Source organism: Arachis hypogaea, chromosome 13 (genome assembly GCF_003086295.3).
Source record: "Arachis hypogaea cultivar Tifrunner chromosome 13, arahy.Tifrunner.gnm2.J5K5, whole genome shotgun sequence".
Lineage (NCBI taxonomy): Eukaryota > Viridiplantae > Streptophyta > Magnoliopsida > Fabales > Fabaceae > Arachis > Arachis hypogaea.
The window spans coordinates 4,603,774-4,623,008 of NC_092048.1; the positions used below are offsets into that span (position 1 = coordinate 4,603,774).

Consider the following 19,235-nt stretch of genomic DNA (forward strand, 5'->3'; position numbering starts at 1 on the left):
TTATCTATCCTCACCTTGAAAGTACTTTTTATTAATTTAATTTAATTGAACAATATTCTAAACTTGTAGTGAATGGCTTTCTCTGTGCACAATAATATTTGCCGTTTGAAGCAACTTCTGCAAAGGCTGCCAAAACCCACACACAAGACTCGTCAGTCGTGATCAGCCCAAACAGAGGGTAGCCCTAAACCCTTCAACAATCATAATATAATTAATTTATAAAACAATTTATAGTAGTAATAATGCACTAAAATTAAATTCCCATGTAAAATGCAAAAAACTATGTGAATGCATTACTTATATCTGACCCAATTATTCAAGTTGATCTTATAATTTAAGTGCAGAGTTGGAAAATTTGTTTATAAACTAAACCAACTTCTCCCTTAAATAAAGTTTGTTTAATTTTAAGTTAAAATTACGAGGGATGCTCCCGATGCAGAAAACATCTTTTTTTAAAGATATTTTTTAATAATTAAAATTTAACACGTATAATTATTTAAATTATGTTATTTTTGTCAAAATTAGGTCAGACAAATTAATTTGATCAAAAAATAGTAAATCAAATTTTGAATTTGTCTAAATTAATATTATTTTTTATAAAAAATGACTATAATATCCCTATTATATAAAATGACTAAAATACTCTTATTATATATATTAATTTTGAAATTTCTAAATTCTAGCCATTTTCTTCTCTATTATTATAGGGTTAGAATTTAAAGTTTTCAAAATTAATATATATATATATATATATATATATATATATATATATAATAGGAATATTTTAGTTGTGTTTTATAATAGGAATATTGTAGTAATTTTTTATAAAAAATATTAATTTATACCGATTTAAAATTTAACTTATTAGTTTTTTTGCTAAACTGATTTGTCCAGTTTAATTTTAATAAAAATAATACAATTTAATTGATTATATGTGTTAAATTTTAATTTTTAAAAAATATCTTTAAAAAAAGACGTTTTAGACATCTTTATCTAAGTGGCTCCCTAAAATTATTCTGTAAATTTTTATAATTTTTTTTCAATTTTCAATATCTCTAAGTTGTCGACAAAAAAGTGGAACATTCTCATAGTAATTGTTTTAGGCTAAAAAAATTTATATGTGAATATTTTTCATAGACTTTCCATTTTATGGCATTTTCTATATTACCAAGCCTATATTATTTTCACATTTTAATTTTTAATAATTATTTACTGCAATTTGATAACCAATAAATGTATAAATAATTTAAACCACAAATTTCTTAAATACTGTATTTACCACAGTACTACTCTTATTTAGTACATAGAAAATAGAAAGTGATAGGCCACGACAAAAACGTTGGCCAAGTATTCCAAGAGGGGAAGAGGTAAGAAGCTCTGTTTACGAGGTCCATGTCGGCCAATTTTTAATTTGGACATGTTAACCATACTTTCAGGAAAATTGATCACATTTTATTGTCATATATCACCAAAATAAAAAAAAAAAAAAACACTATTAAAATATTTGTGTACTAAATCTTGAATTGGACCATCCAAAACAATTATCATGATCTTCATTAAAAAAAAAAGTTCTTGTATCTAAGACTCTTAAGTTAACTTCTGGTGAAGGAGAAATCAATGTTTTTGGTATCTGGGCAAGATATTAGATCGGGTCTTTTCCTTATAATCCATGGTTTATTTTGGGTCATATACAAGTGAATGAAGTGAGTTCTTCTCGTTGTTTTTACGGGGCTTTTCTATGCCCAATGAATTGAGTAGCTCAACTTCTTAAATATTTACTTGGCTGTGTTTTTGGATTGCGCTAAAACAGCTTGACTATTTTCATTTGACCCAAAAAAAAAAAAAACTACTACTAAAAATAAACTTGATTATCATCAAGAAAAAAAAAACTTTATTATTTTATCACCAATGAAATTATTTGTTTTTTTTTCTATTCATCATCATCATTATTATGCATAGAAAAAGAGTTATTAATTGAAGAGTATTGGAGAATATCTCCAGAGGTTTTTTTTTTTTAATTAAGAAGCTCTCCTTAGTTTCAGCTTTATCATTGTAAGTCAAACCAAGTAATAATTGTTCCCCAATCCCCACTAACTACTCTGCCTCCTCTAAAGCCTAACGTTGTAAGTTAAAAGCATAAATTGGTTTATTAATAGCAAATATACAAGGCTAAGATATCCAACAATCAACAAGATCAATGAATTTGATGGTGTTCTTAAGTTTTACGAGCCGCGTAGTTGATCGTTTAATTAGAAGACACGCATTTTGGCACGTTTGTTTTGTTCAGCATTAGAGTCTTTCGGTGATTTGATTTAAAATTTTAAATTTAAGCAATCATACCAGCTTTGAAGATTCTCATCATGTTTCGCGTAAGTCAGGCTGTTTATCATGCTATATGTTGGAAACATGGAATCTTCGGTTATGGGGAGAAAAAGTGTCAGAGGAAGTCCTGTAATGATCAATTAATAAATAGGTTCAGGATGGTCATAGATTGGGAAAACACTCAAGGAAAAATAATAGCAGCTACTTTGTCAATGGTAAAATTATGGAAGCAATGATAACAATGAAATGATAGCAAATAAGAAGTCAATTCCATAATGATAAGGATAGTTAGAATGAAGGTGGCAATGGCATAGGATTCCAAGACATGTTGTAACAAACATTCTCACATAAAAATTCAAGTTCGGTCATCATTATATATAACAATAAATGTAGCAGGTAACTGCAACCCCATTAACAGGGAAAACCTTGTATTCATAAACTCAGATTCAATAACTAGAAGGAGAAGCATGTCAAAGATGAGAAGACAAATCGTTGTCCTTATTCTCTTTACACTCATGATGATTTCAGATTCTGCACTGAATCATGTTACTGCTAATGCTCAGGATATTCAGCCAGGTATTTCACATTCTCAAAGCAAATTGGTCTCAATTATTTTGCTCAATGTAAGTTTATATATTCTTTTCCCCTAATCACATTGATCTTTGTTTATACTCACACAGTTCAGTTCAAGCTAAAAACCCTACAGACTATCCCACGTAGTGAACATATAACTTCATGGGTTAGTAACTAAAATCATGAATCACTAATTTTCGTGTTATAATTTTACACCTGGCGTTTTACTCAACAATCATGTTAAAAATATCACAGGGTGAAGAAAAGAGGACTCACAGAAAGCACCCATCAGGGCCTAACCCAGTAGGGAATCACCTCCCACCGACTAAACCATAGAGATGTAAATTGGAGCCACTCCTTTGGAATCAGTTTTCAGTAGAGACATCAATGCTCGCTCTTACTTCCGAGTTTCGACTAAGAGGGGATCAAAACATTTATGTACACTGGAAATTTCTTTTAGAAACATTGTGCCTGTAAAATATCCACTAGTGTATGTTGGGAAATAGGCAGTGCCATTAGCACCATTGTACCAGGCACTACTAGTAGGGATTGGACTTAAGCTATTCTACCTGATTTTACAGCTCTGATCTTTCTATCTGCAGGACTCCTTTCGTCCACTAGTTCTAAACTATACAATCAGTTTCATGTTAAATTTATAATAAAATACGGTCATCCTTCAAATAAGAAGAGCTGCAAATAGAAAACGCATTCTGCTCAATACATTTTATTTGATGGGACGATGAGTACCCATAAGACTTTTTCTTGTACCCATCGGATACTTATCACTCAATCACCATAGGGAGGATGGTATAGGAAAATTTTTAAGTGTACTGTCATACCGGTGTATCAGTGATTTTTAACCGTTGATCTTAATTATAAAAAATATATATAATATATATAATTAAGATCCACGGTTAAAAATCACTGATATACCGGTACGACGGTACACTTGAAAATCTCTGATGGTATATTATGGTAATAAAGTGATATGTAAACAATCAGTACAAGAAAAGCAAGCCACAAATATTTTGTCCACTGAGAAATGCTGTTATAGTAGCCTATGCCCCATCGTATTAGTTTTGAAGCTCCCACGTTTCCAACAATAAGGTTTTTGTCTGCAAGATAATATTCAAATTCTCAAAAGGCTAGCTACATTTGCTTTAGCTAAAATGTGAAACATCACTTAAACAAAACAGATATTTTGCAGGATTAAAATTACATATTCAATTGAATGGCCAATCCAAAAATGGTGCAATGCAATCTATTGAATATACAAGACTAACTATAAGCTACAAACAACCTTATGTGGTCCTTTTATACAGCCCGCTTCCGTTTCGAGCGCTTGCTTCTTCTTTCCCTAGAATCTTTGCCAACTGTAGAAGCATATGCTTCTTCTTGTGCAGCTTCTGATCCCTACATAAACGCATCATGGGATTGAATAATTTTAGTAAATGAGTACAAATGAAGGTTCCAATCAACACGTATGGATTATAACCAAAGCAGCATTAATAGTTATGGCAGTGAGGGAAAAAATATACAATAAAAAAATGCAAAAATATGGGAAAAGGGGGAGGAAGATGAAGGACTTTACAAAGATTTGGCCGACAAACCCTTCATTTACATCATGCTACACCTAATAACTATCTATGTCATACAACAAGGACTGCCTCAATTCGCCTGGAAGTAACAACACTTTTGCTAAAGTCTATGATGTAAACATCATGGTCCTTTGTTAGTTGCAAAGCAAGACACCGACACCGACATTCTTCATTTCATCTTAGACACGAGTGAAATTAAGGATAGCGTTGTTTTGTGTATAGAGTTTAATTTTGATGCACTGACAATGTAAAACATTTTACACAGTCGTGCAATCATATCCGTTCTTTTGGATGACCATTCAAACAATCAATGTAAAAAGTAGTTATTTTTACTGATGTAACATTACGTAATTAGATACACGTGTAAAATTACTTTACACTGACAGTGCATCAAAATTAAATTCTTGTGTATAATACCAGTCAGCTTATTATGAAGGTTTCTGTAAAAATCATATCAATATGATATTTTTACTTTATTTCATTTGTTCCTCTCCAAAAGATAACTTAACTGCATGAATTTGTGACCAAGAAACTGAATGTTGAATGTTTACCTTGTTACTCTCTTCATCTGAGCCATCATCAGAATCAGTAGTAGATGCCAAAGGTTGAACTTCTTCCACTGGTAGTGCCTTGCTTGACTTTTTCTTTTTGTCCTCTTCTTTTAACTGCCTAAATCTGCAAAGTATGATCTCGTCACAAGAAAATTCCAATAGGAGTAAACACTTAAGCTGCATCTTGTACCAAAAAAGCGAAAAAGAGAAGAGAGAGAGAGAGAGAGAGAGGAGGGGGGGGGGGTTCTGACCTTTCACCAGCTTTAGCTGGCTGGGAAGCTGATCTTTTAGCACGTCCTGCTGTGATAATTCCACCAGCATTTTCATCTACAACAGGTTTTGCACCTCCTAATTTGCGCAACCATACTTGTTGAGCTGTGCTCAGGACATTGTTTGTAAACCTAATAAAGAATTAGAAAATGAACCAGTAATGAAAAATTTTCTTCTGTCTTAGTGCAACAAAAATGTTGTCATAACTCAGAACCATCTAAAAATATAACCCACAAACTGATCATGATAAAGCATTTACTTGATGAATATATTATTCCCTACAGAAAGAAGAATTGCAGCAAGCATATTACGATTATGACTTTTAACCAAGTTGGACTTGCATAGAAAAATGATGCAGTTGCCTTCCATGCTATATAACAGATAAAAAATGTTTAACTTATGGCAAATACGTGAAAAATTAACATTATTAACTAAAAAGAATTCCAAACATATATTTGTGAGAAACTAACCAGTAAATTGTTAGCCCGGATGGAACAGAGAGAGAGAAGTAACCAATCATGAGTGGAAGAAACTTGAAAATAAGAAGTGTATTCTTTTGGGTAGGATCATTCGTCTGTCAAAAGAAGTCATCTAGGCATGCATTGCAAACCAAAAAATAAAAAATAAAAAAAAATGACGGAGATTTGATATGTTTACCTGAGGTGGCTTCATGACTTCCATGGAGACGTATTGAGAAACAACAAGAAGAATAGGTAAAACAAGATATGCTGCAGTATCCTGCCAACCCAATGGTGGATGACCATCCTGCACAACAAATGTGTATTATGATAGGAAGAAATAAAATGGAACAAATGGATGTAAAAGATATGATCCTTGGCACATGATGTGGAGAACGCTGAAAACCCAAAAACATGATGAATTCCAAATTACTACAATAGCTTTTATCAAAATATGTATTACAGTCATATACAACTAGGACTACAATGGCTGTAAGGACGGAAATTTGTGCCACTGTCAAACCATAATGTCAAAAAAAATAAACAAATGCAAGCTATCATTTCACCTTTGAAGTGCAAGATAGATTTCTTACCACAAAAGGGAAAAGCCAAGAAATTCCAGCTCCACTTTGTCTAGCAGCTATGGTAGTAGGACCTCCAAGAGATGGGATCCAAAAGAAACCTTCTGTTAACAATCCCTTCAAATCAAAGGATTTTCCATAATTAGCAAAAATCACATGTTATGTGGATAATTTGTCTATAAAATTTTCTACTCAATTTACAAAGGTTTATAACGTTAATTACCTCATTTGCAACATTTGATAAAGCTTGGTAAAGACCAATCCATACTGGAATTGTAGCCAATGTTGGTAAACAACCTACACAAGATGGTGAAATTGCAATTGAAGCAAGAACTGTATGTCAGTATGCATATAGAAAATTTATGAATCATGTGAAAACATTGTTGTCAGTATAACTATCTCTCTTTTAAAATTATATTATTTGAATATTTGGCCATCATATGGTGGTGCAACTGATTCATGATAAAGTAAGTACTATTCATTTCACATGTCAAGGCATCATACCATCAGAACCAAGAAAAAGAGAAGCAAGAGGAAGACAAAAAGCACCTGCCAATGGGTTAACCCCAGCCTGTCTATATAGCCTTGATGTCTCAAGTTGTATTCTTTCCTTAAAAGAAGAAAAACGAAAAAGGAAATCGTTTAGAAAAACCGTGACATTATGATTTTAAGGTAAAATAAAGCAACATTTACCGGATCATCTCAGATGATTAATAAGTAAGAACCAAAAACATCCCTCACCTGATTGCCGGCATATCTTTCTTGAATGGCCTTAATTTTTGGTTGAAGATTTTGCATAGCTAGTGTTGATTCAACCTAATAATATCAAATAAAATCAATAATTGATTTTATATAATTGAAAGCTCAAATTCATTCATAGTTTGTTTATAATGTTTTGAATAACAAGTATCTTACTCTAGCCTTGAATAACAAAATATTACAATTACTTCAGCATGAAGGAAGCAAACTGTTATACTATTTTAGTTTCCTTTAGGGAAATCACATAATTGAATGGTTTCAAAAAATTTGCATTCAATAACCACTATAGACTGTTATAACTTGCCCAACCTGTTGCTTTGTCAAGGGAAGTGTAGCAGCCTTAACCACAACTGTGAGCAATATGATAGCAAATCCATATGCATAAGGTACATGCACAGCAGAAAGACCATCCTTTAACACCTGAAATTTAAAAATGATGGCATGAAATCTGGAACAATAATAAACACGTACATTTCCAATTATAAGCTGCTAAGTCCAAAGAAATTTTCACTCGACAGAAAGATACGAAGAAATAACATGGAACAAATGTGCTTCCATTCATCACTTGGTTTGAGTTCTACTCCTCCCTTAAAAAATCTCCTCTTACATTTCAACCGTGTAACAAAACCACAGAGGACCAAGCGCATTGTGCAATTGGCGAACAAGGAGCCACTACAGAGCGCAGGAGCACTCCTCTTTTGAACTCCAATTATAGCTTCCCAACACAGCAACACTTTCCATATAGCATAAAACCAAGGTTCAAGGATCGTCATAGAGTGACCAAGCTTTGGAATCGGATATAGAATAGTCAATATTAATCGGTAAATAGTCCTACATAATCTTTAAAATTTCCAATCGAATTCGAAGCTGAAAAGTTACATTAAACACTAAACAAGCATAACAGGCATACTAATAAACACTTAATCAACTCTAACTGAATAATTAACTCAGCTCTGATTCTTAACCAACTCTAACTGAATAACTAACTAACTAACTAACTAACCAACTTTCTTTCTAACAGAGTAGTGAACATTATTATATTACCTTGAGAACAAACTCCATGGCTTCGGAGATGAATCCGAACCAGCCTCCGTTCTTCTGCACGGTGTCGGCGGCGGCATCGGTGGAAGTCCCGGTGGCGGTGGCAGCAGAGTCGGCGGTGGCGACAGCAGCGTCGGCGAGCGTGTAGAGAAGGCCTTCGGCTCTGGCGACGACTTCATCGAAGTGGAAAGAGTGGGTGAGGGAGTGGATTGGTGGAATCTGGTGGAGGCTGAAGTTGACTTTGAGTCTGGCAGGGCGGTGGGGGAAGCGGTGGCGGTGGAGGGAGGGGAGTGGAGTTCCGATGAAGGAGGGAGAGGAGATGAGTGTCTTAGCCATGGAGGATTATTGATGAGAAGCTTTGAGCTTCTGAGAGACACTACTTTCTCAGCTTCTCATGATAGACTCCGATTTGAGATGAAGAGAAATATTGAGATGAAAGAATATTTCCCAATTATCCGTATTTTTTTAAAAAATAAATAAATAATAATTATTTTATTCTTTATTGTGCGAGCGAAAATGCGAAATGAAATACGCACCAGCAGATCAGCAGAAATCGCAATGGGTAGTGATTGATTTTCTTTTTGTAATTGGGCCAGCCAGTGAATGACACGTACTATCATTAAGGGTTGGTAGATACGTCAACTAATGGTAGTTTTCCTTAGATTTTCCTACGGATTTAAATCTTAAGTTTTTAATATTTTTATTGAAAAGGTATCAATATAATGTTTGTTATCAAAATTTTAATATATTTTAATATATTTGTAATTTTGATAAGAAATATGTTCATATATTTGCTCAAGACACGTCAAATACACAAATTTAAACCGACTAGCATATATTTTTTTATTTAAATACAATCAATAAATAATCACTGGATCCAGGAACGGATGTACGTGTGTGTGCTTGTGGAGGCAAATGTTTTCCCTATAATTTAAAATTTTTTTGGGTAATATATAATAATAATATTTATTTATTTTTATTAAATTATTAAATTTGATCCACACTAATTTTTTATTTAATTTTTTGAATTTTATAATCAATTTAAAATTTTTATATTAGATGTCATTAAAATGATTAATTCTCAATTTAAATAAAATTTATTTTTTTTTTAGAAATCGACTCGAAAAATATTATTTATCTTTTTTTATATTAATTTTAATTTTTTTGTTACAACTTTATAAATTAAAAGAATTTTTTTAACTATAAATCTCAATAAGAATTAGCTTCTAATTGTATGAAAAGTAAATTTATATATATATATATATATATCTCTAAAAGAGTAATACTATATATTTAAATTTTTTTATGAACTAAGTCTAATTAAGTTAAATAATAAGACTTAGAATAATGCTAGTCATAACTGATTTTTGTTATTTTAGATTGATTTGGTTGACTTTGTTTAACAAAAAAATTTAAATGTGTAGTATTATTCTATATAAAAAGAGAGATATTTCGATTGTATTGTTAAAAAAAATATTACTCAATTTTTTTAAGATATAAAATCTAAATAGTAAAATTTTGATTTATGTGTTATTATTTAAATTATTATTTTAGTGTTTTAATTTGTAAATTAGATATTTTAAAGATTAATCGTATTATATGTACATAGAAAATAACTACATGTATACATATTGAAATAAAAGATACACATATATTAAAAAAATACATATATTTATATATAAATATATTAAATAATACATATATTTATATACTAACATAAAAACATAGTCGAATCTCCATAACATGAATCAAAGACATTATTGCGCTAAAATTAGGTCGTTGTCCGGAAACAACGCATTGTAAAGCTCGAATACGGTGTCAAATGAGTAAGAGCCGCTGCATCGGTATCCGAATATAGTGTTAAATGAGTAAGAGTTCCCACGTTTTCGTGAACGAATAAAGGTAAATAAGCTTGTTCAAATTTAGATGATTCGAATTACTCTTACTTTTACTAGTTCAAATTAACTTAATTCAAATTATATTAAAGTATATTTTTGAGTGATCATATCACATTTTTAGCATGGGTAGAATCATATAAAATCTTCTTTCATTTGGTTTAATTTAGTTTTTTACCCTAAAATTTATTAACAAAAGCACACAAATTTTTTGGATTAGTTTAGACCTAGAGTATATGTAATCGAATTCAGTTAACTACATTAAAAATATCAAGGATATATTCACTATTCAGACAATGTCACATTATAGTACGTATGTAGACATTTTTTTATATATATTTGAGCGGGGGATCTTGTATTAAGCTTTCTTGTATTGAAATGTTGTTTCAATTCATATATCATTATTCATCCCCAATAGTGTATATCAACAAACTATTTAATGGTTGATGATAAATAGGTCTACATAATATCTAGTAAAAAATAGTACAAACTTTCCAAAGAGAATAACATTCTACTTTTTCAAGAACAAACTGAATGAATAGGAAAAATCATGGACATATATAGTATAGAGTATATACTACTATTTTTTAGGAAAAGTCTAGGGGGCAGCAACTTTGTTCAATTCTAACCAGTATGTAACCAGCAAAGAAAAATGAGCTATTGAATGAAATTTCACATCAATTTCACACCATTAAAACTATCATTGATGGCTATTTGATGACTATAAATCACAAAAATTACTGACCCCTAGCATTCTTCCTATTTTTTATTCCTTCCCCCCTGACTGAGACCAGGTCTTGTAGATTAAGTAATACGCAAAATTAAAAGGACAAATTTTAATTGGTTAATTAAACTAACTAATGATATTTCATTTCTGCGGCTAAATCACGTTTCATTTGCTGGATAAAAAAGCTGGTAAAAGAAAAGGAAAAGACTAAGAAAGAAGCGCGAACTCGCTTAGAAATTGGTTAGTTATATAAACGCGCCAACGACGTCGTTGAAGCTCGTCTAATCCATAAATCCAGTGGCCAATGGGGCGCGGCCGCGCGGGATCGAAACCGCCAACACTAACTAAAAAGAATTAAAGAACCGCTATACATCAACGGTCACTAATGCTTTACCTTTAGCGCGTGGAGCTCAAACGCACGCTCCGAAACCGTTGATTCGTGAACCGAAAATTCTCGAATCACCTAGACTTCTGAAGAATCATCCAGTAAACCCCAAAAAAGGAAAAAGTAAAATATTTTTGTTGAAACCCCACACCCAACTCCTCCACATCGGGCGGTCAAATTTTTAGATCCAACGGTTCACACTTAAAGGTCCGAACCTTCGAGAATTCGAATTCTTTTCTTTATAACGAAGACCCTCTTCCCTCTCTGTTTCTCAGTTTAGCTTCAAAACACACGAAAAAAAAAAAATTTTAACTGTAATTCTCGTTTGTGTTTAGCGTTCGGCGTTTGGAATCTATATTGTGTGAGATTATGGCTGGAAAAGGCGAAGGTCCGGCGATTGGAATCGATCTGGGAACGACGTACTCATGCGTCGGTGTTTGGCAGCATGATCGTGTTGAGATCATAGCCAACGATCAGGGTAACAGGACAACACCTTCCTATGTGGCTTTCACTGACACGGAGCGGTTGATTGGAGATGCCGCCAAGAACCAGGTGGCCATGAACCCTACCAACACCGTCTTCGGTGAGTATTCTTCTTTTCAGTTCTTTCTTTCATCTTGATTCCATCTAGTTTTGCTCTGTTACAGTGATTTTGCGATTTGTAGCGTTCATAATTTGATTTTTTAAAATCAATATTTGGTTAGTGCTGTGTTTGTGCTAGTAGTTGTTAATTTTGAGAGGAGCTGGTAACTTATTGTTTATCAAGGTACGAGACAGAAGAAAATTGGTGATTTGTTTTCAGCTATAGAATTTTTGTGCGCGCGCATAGATATATATAATGATAGAGGAATTTTTACTAATATGCGCGAGAAATAGGATCTTAGTATTATTATCACCTGGCTTGAGTAGAGTATTGTTGAGCTAAGTTATTTCCACACGTGCAGTTAAGTCGTTAGAGTTTGCTATTAGTTAGTTATCAGTTAGTTGGTTATCTCAGAGTTAGTTATTAGCCAGTGTGCATGTATGACAACAATTCTTGCCATTTCTCAGGAACTGAGTCACCATTCCAATTTCTTTTCTCTCTGCTCTCCCTTCTCACAATTCTCTCACAAAAATCTTTATCATGATTCATGCAATTAAGTTAGTCACCTTCTTAATGGAAAATTGTATTTGCTGATTTGGATTTGCCACGGGTGCAGATGCGAAGCGTTTGATTGGAAGAAGATTTAGCGATGCATCGGTGCAGAGCGACATGAAACTGTGGCCGTTCAAGGTGATTCCAGGTCCAGGCGACAAGCCCATGATCGTGGTGAACTACAAGGGAGAGGAAAAGCAATTCTCAGCTGAGGAAATCTCCTCCATGGTTCTCATGAAGATGAAGGAGATTGCAGAAGCTTACCTAGGCTCCACCATCAAGAATGCCGTGGTCACTGTCCCTGCTTACTTCAATGACTCCCAACGTCAAGCTACAAAAGATGCCGGCGTCATCTCTGGCCTCAATGTCATGCGTATCATCAATGAGCCTACTGCTGCCGCCATTGCTTATGGCCTCGACAAGAAAGCTGGAAGCAGCGGCGAGAAGAATGTTTTAATCTTTGATCTTGGTGGCGGTACTTTTGATGTTTCGTTGCTTACAATTGAAGAGGGTATTTTTGAGGTTAAGGCTACAGCTGGAGATACTCACTTGGGTGGTGAGGATTTTGATAACAGGATGGTGAACCATTTTGTCCAAGAGTTCAAGAGAAAGAACAAGAAAGACATTAGTGGGAATGCCAGGGCTCTTAGGAGATTGAGAACTGCTTGTGAGAGGGCAAAGAGGACACTTTCTTCCACTGCCCAAACTACCATTGAGATTGATTCTTTGTACGAGGGTATTGATTTTTACACCACCATCACCCGTGCTAGGTTTGAGGAGCTGAACATGGATCTCTTCAGGAAGTGCATGGAACCTGTTGAGAAGTGTCTGAGGGATGCTAAGATGGATAAGAGTAGCGTCCATGATGTTGTTCTTGTGGGTGGCTCTACTAGAATTCCGAAAGTTCAGCAATTGTTGCAGGACTTCTTCAACGGGAAGGAGCTTTGCAAGAGCATCAACCCAGATGAGGCCGTTGCATATGGTGCTGCCGTTCAGGCTGCCATTCTCAGTGGCGAAGGCAACGAGAAAGTGCAGGATCTCTTGTTGTTGGATGTCACCCCTCTCTCCCTTGGTTTAGAGACTGCAGGAGGTGTCATGACGGTGTTAATTCCCAGGAACACCACCATTCCCACCAAGAAGGAACAGGTGTTCTCAACTTACTCTGATAACCAACCTGGTGTTCTGATTCAGGTTTACGAGGGTGAAAGAACAAGGACCCGTGATAACAATTTGCTTGGCAAGTTTGAGTTGTCTGGTATACCTCCTGCTCCTAGGGGTGTCCCACAGATTAACGTCTGCTTTGACATCGATGCCAATGGCATTCTGAATGTGTCTGCGGAGGACAAGACTACCGGGCAGAAGAATAAGATCACAATTACAAATGACAAGGGTAGGCTATCCAAGGAAGAGATTGAGAAGATGGTGCAGGAAGCAGAGAAGTACAAGGCAGAGGATGAGGAACACAAGAAGAAAGTGGAGGCCAAGAATGCGCTAGAGAATTATGCCTACAACATGAGGAACACTATCAAAGATGACAAGATTGCTTCCAAGCTTTCTGCTGATGACAAGAAGAAAATTGAAGATGCAGTTGAGGAAGCTATCCAGTGGCTCGAAGGAAACCAACTTGCTGAGGCTGATGAGTTTGAGGACAAGATGAAGGAGTTGGAGAACCTTTGCAACCCCATCATTGCTAGGATGTACCAAGGTGCCGGAGGTGAACCTGGTGGTTCTATGGATGAGGATGGTCCTGCCGCGGGCAGCGGAAGCGGCGCAGGCCCCAAAATTGAGGAAGTCGATTAAGCAACAAACACTGCCATGGTGGTCCTGGATTTTGTCAAAAGACTTTTTTGGTGTTTATTACATTGATGTTTATGTTTGTGTTTTAAAAATTTGAGACTTACTTTTCTGAAGTCTAGTAGTGTACTATTTACTTTTTTATTTGATGAATATAATATAGTGTTTTTCGGTTTATCCGAATATGTCCGTGATGTTTCGGTTTTCACAATTTTCTCCAAATTGGGCAAAGACGTATGAACGTATATTTCATGGACTTTTGGTGACAGTTATGTATGACATTTCGAACAAGTATACGATGCTTCAAATACGAATCTAACGTGTATTTTGGGTCTTAATACGATGGCAACTGTTTTGAATAAAGATGCCATTAGGAATACAGTAGTTTCTGGTCAACCAAAAAATTTAGGGCTTTTGGTTTTTGGTCATATCATACATCAAGAATCTGGGTTTAAATTAGGCTATACCATTTTCCCATTTGGTGCCAAAATATTTGCATGTCCTTCATTGAAGAAAGCTAGCGCTGGACTGTTGATTGAGGTTGGACTCGGCCCTTTGTGATTTTGGTTGATTGGTTGTTCTTTATTTGTGGACTAAGGTCTTGTTTTTTTTCTTAAAATTTTTTAAAAATTCTAAGAACACATTTAAATTTTATTTTTGTTCATATTCTGGTTCAAGTAATAAGTTAAGCCCAAACTAAGTTAAGAGGCCCAATCCAAAAAGTTAACCTTCATTGTTCAGAGCTCCTTAAAGAGGTCGGAGTCAACGCCAGATTGTAGCCAACATTTATCTAAGTGAATAACTGCCTCTTAAAATCTTTCACCTACTTTTAGAAGAGATATTTCAACAACATTAAAATAAAGGGATTGTTATCTACCATCAAAAGTAAAACTACTTCAATGATGGTTAGTGGTTCATCATCTACAAATACACTGACATACTTAGGTAAAACTAAGTTCTAATATATTTAAAACTTGCTTACTCGCTTGCTAACTTAGGTATCGGAGTGTCTTTGCAGGTACCATTTCTCATTCTTTCATATACCCAACTCGGATGGCGATTTTCAGACGTAAAGCAAGTCGGAGACCACCTTCTTTTGGCATTTGGGCCTCTCATCCAAGTCCAACCATCCGGTTCTAGGTAAGTTTCGGAACAATTTTATTTTAAAAATTTTCGATTTGTGTTAAATATATTTTTAATAGTTAAATTTTTAGAAGGTTTAAGACTAATTTCATAATGCATGACAGTTATGTCAATGTTTTATTTGCTTGCGTTAAAAAGTTTTGTGAAATTGTTAATTTTTTTTAAAATTAATTGTAAGGAGTATTTTCGATGTAAATTAAAATATTTGATAAATTTCAGCATCAAAGATTAAAGGTATATATTTTATTATTATTATTTTATATAGCCCTTGTTGGTTTCTCTTTCACTTTATCTTACTGTTGGATCCAAATGTCTCTGCGGGGATCCAACAAGCTCTATTTTAAGATTTAATGTACGAAACTTTTCTTTATTGATTAATCATTATATCCTGGTTTGCCGTTTCTTGATCAGCGAATTACCTTTATCTTTTTCATTTTTTCTGAGACAAGAGATAAAAGTGTAATAATGCTCATGTTAGTAGTCACTATATCAACAGTTCTGGACGTGTAACGACTATTTGACTACACGATCGACTCGCCCGCGAAGGGAACCTTTTTAAATTAGGACTCAGTTCTTGCCAAGAACTTAATTTCTCATCATGGATTAAGCTAAACAGTTTAGTTGTGACTATGAACATAAAGAGAAATAATATAATAGTCAAAATATGATTTTTGTTACATGACTAGAAAGCAAAATATAAGGAGCATGCATGGGGATGGGTTTGTCGTGTAGGGAGGAAGAGATGCATGGTTTTTCCAATCTATGCATCGAGTTCCGTAGGCAAAAGAAAAGCACGCAGTAGCAGAAGAAAACGGCGAAGGGATTGGTCCATCTCCAAAACCATTCACTCACTCTGCCCCTCTCTGCTTCTTCTTTGTTTCCCGAGGCGGCGCCACTTCAATACTACTACTAACATGCACTCCATTAATTTCCATTAACAACAAAACAAAACGGCAGCGCTTAAAGCCCCTTCTTCCGCATTCATATCCGGGGTCAACCACGTTGACCGTCTGTCACCGCCAACAACCAACTTCGATATTCATATCTGCTCGCACCAATAATAAGTTAATAAATATTTTTAAATTATATTTTATATTAATTAATTATCATTTATTTACTTATATTTTTCAATTTATTATTAATCAATCTAAATTGGTTATATACAAAATAGTCCTGCTAGGGAGTCAATAAACTATTTGTACATCCGAGTACTAGGGATAATAAACATCTTCCCAAGGATTTTTGGGTTCACTAAGGATCGAATTCTTGACCTTTCGGATTTAGAGCTCTAATACCATGTCATGATACCACTCATTCAAAAAATTTCAGCTAATGAAAAAAGGTAACACTAATGGTTATATCTCTAATACTTTCTAAACCTCAATTGTACACATTATACAAAGTCTAGAGAACCAGCAATTTTGTTAAATTCTGACCAGCATGACAAAGAAAAGTGAGTCATTGGATAAAATCTCATACCAATCTCACACAATTAAAACCATTATTAATGACTATTTGATGGCTATAAATCACAAAAGTTACTAATTCCCTAACATTCCTCCTATACAAATATTTCACTGGCTCCCTCGTATCAATCAATTAACTGTACATATATATTAGTTAAATTTTTAATTGATAATTTTAATGTATATATATATATTGTGTGTGTGTGTGTTAAACTTTGATATATATTATATTTTTATTGATTGTTTAGTATTAAAAAACACTACTATAAAAATTGTTAAAAAAATTATTTTTAGGTGAAGGGAAAAAAACATTTCTACTAACCTTGTGTATTTACTTTCTGATCCCTATCTGGCGTTCCTATCATCTTAATTGATAATGAATTGCAGCATTCTTTCAAGTATTGAAGTTTGAAGCTAATTAAGCAGCCTTTATGTAACTGGTTACTTGTAGGGTTCTCTCCTACGGCTTCAATTTTTGTGTAGTATCATATGTTTGATCTTCTCTGATCCTGTATGTATGTTACGTTGTGCATTGTGTCTGTACTCTATCTGTAGCCATGGTTCTCCTTTTCTTGTTTTCCTTCTTTTAAGGATGGGCCTTTCAGCTTTTCACCCTACCTACTTAACTTACAAAGAGAACATTCCGCCAACTATATAAAATCAAATCTTAGCGAGTAACCTTTTTCCTAGGTATACACCTTTTTTTTTAGAGAGTATGTTGTGCGATTTTTTTATTTGAGTAAATACATATCTTTCGTTATTTTATATTTTTAAGAATATTATGAGGGCTCCGTTGATAAATAACTCGCAACTAATTATTGAAATTGAAGGCAAGTCAAAACTTTAGTTATACCTCCCATCTAAACATTTTTAAATTAAAAAAAGAACTTTAGCTTTTGTTTCTTTGTTCCATGTTTACTCTATTTTTTTTTTCTTCAAGAACTTTTAACCTAATAAAGATTACAGGTTGACATGATTAAGAATTCTACGATATAATCCGCAGGATGTTTCGTAATTCACTAGACTTATGGTGATGCTTTTCATGCTGTCCGGACCTCCTTGGACTAGTTACTATCTTTCAATGAACATATAAAACTATTTTGAATTATATATTGTAATATTTCTTGGGAAGTGAATATTGTTGCAAAGGCAAAAAGCAATTCACTAAACAGTAAATCACTATAATCACTTTAGACGTCTCTGAATGTTGATTAATTGAAATTAGAAAAATAAATATTCATTATCAGCTAATCAGCTAATTAAGCAATAACTTGTTGTATACAGATATATAGATATTGTCATAATAATGCTATTTTTTTTTAAAAAAAAAATTAAGTTGATAAAAAAAATATATGCATAATTATATTTTTAACACATTTTATTAAATAAAATCTCTTTTGAATTTACTTAAATTTTTTTATAAAATTTCTTTCTCTTTTTAATTTGTCTTAAACTATTTTTTTAAATCTAATAAAAATTAAATTTTATATTTTTTGGTTATATATATAAATTATGATATAAGAGTATTTTAATCATTCTCTATAATAAGGATATTGTAGTCATTTTTTATAAAAAATAATATTAATTTAGACTAGTTCAAGATTTGATTCACCATTTTTTCGATTAAATCAATTTGTCTAGTCTAATTTTGACAAAAATAACATGATTTAATCGATTATATATGTTAAATTTTAATTACTGAAAAAAATCTTTAAAAAAAGACGTTCTATGCATCTTTATTTGAGTGGCTCTTTTTTTAAAGCTAATAAGAGAAGGCACGTACATAAATGATATTACATATGTAATAGTTACTAATTGTATGGTATCTTAGTTTTCATGCAATAATTAAAGAGGAGTGCTGGGTCAGCAACTTTTGTGTTTTGTAACCATTAATTAGTCATCAATAATATTTTTAATGATGTGAGATTACATTCAATGGTGGAAAATCACTCACTTTTCTTTTGATGGTTAAATGCTGGTCACAAAACACAAAAGTTGCTGGCCGCCTAGACTTTCTCATATTTAAAATGAACTTTCAATTTTTAAAGTGATTAAATTGATCTCTTCATTTTAAACTATCAACCATATTAATTCTTCCGTTAATTGATCATGTTAATGGAAAACTAAAATCGGTTGATAATTTTAAAATTGAGTGACTAAATTGACCATTACTAATATGATATGTTTTTTGGTTTGTATTTATTTGTTGGAGGAGTATGCATAATGCATGCATGGAAGATGACAAAAAATGATCACGCAGGGAACTATTCCAATTTGAATAAGTAATGTGGTATACACAAAAAGCATGCATGAGATATGTTTTTTGATTGAGTCATATCAATTGAAGACATTGAGGAATAATACATAGGACCACAAGTGGTTGTCCAGGAAGGAGCGAGGGTGGTCCTCATCATAGCTCGCTGTAACAAACAATGAAGCCACCAACACACAGTCCATCCAACATGTTTCTCTAATCTTGGCACTTGCCACACATTCTACTATTCCCCTGAATTAAATAATGAGCTGTATTCACCAAG

The 19,235-nt window shown here is 33.3% G+C and overlaps 2 protein-coding genes and 1 long non-coding RNA gene across 3 annotated transcripts; 2 read left to right on the forward strand and 1 right to left on the reverse strand.

The window, feature by feature from the left end:
- Window positions 1–2,701: 2,701 nt before the first annotated feature.
- Window positions 2,702–3,479, forward strand: LOC112736625 (uncharacterized). Its single transcript, XR_003168804.3, has 3 exons — window positions 2,702–2,898; window positions 3,003–3,061; window positions 3,151–3,479. It is a non-coding gene; the product is annotated as an uncharacterized lncRNA (long non-coding RNA).
- Window positions 3,346–8,747, reverse strand: LOC112736624 (inner membrane protein PPF-1, chloroplastic). The gene is made up of 12 exons (XM_025786157.3): window positions 8,157–8,747; window positions 7,422–7,532; window positions 7,095–7,169; window positions 6,903–6,963; window positions 6,577–6,650; window positions 6,366–6,470; window positions 5,972–6,079; window positions 5,785–5,888; window positions 5,296–5,445; window positions 5,045–5,168; window positions 4,196–4,308; window positions 3,346–4,010 (listed from the first exon to the last, which is right to left on the reverse strand). The coding sequence occupies exons 1-11, from the start codon at window positions 8,487–8,489 to the stop codon at window positions 4,210–4,212; spliced, it is 1,344 nt and encodes a 447-aa protein (XP_025641942.1). The 5' UTR covers window positions 8,490–8,747; the 3' UTR covers window positions 3,346–4,010; window positions 4,196–4,209.
- Window positions 8,748–11,260: 2,513 nt separating this feature from the next.
- On the forward strand, window positions 11,261–14,266 carry LOC112736623 (heat shock cognate 70 kDa protein 2). The gene is made up of 2 exons (XM_025786156.2): window positions 11,261–11,743; window positions 12,360–14,266. The coding sequence occupies exons 1-2, from the start codon at window positions 11,530–11,532 to the stop codon at window positions 14,093–14,095; spliced, it is 1,950 nt and encodes a 649-aa protein (XP_025641941.1). The 5' UTR covers window positions 11,261–11,529; the 3' UTR covers window positions 14,096–14,266.
- The last annotated feature ends 4,969 nt before the right edge of the window (window positions 14,267–19,235 follow it).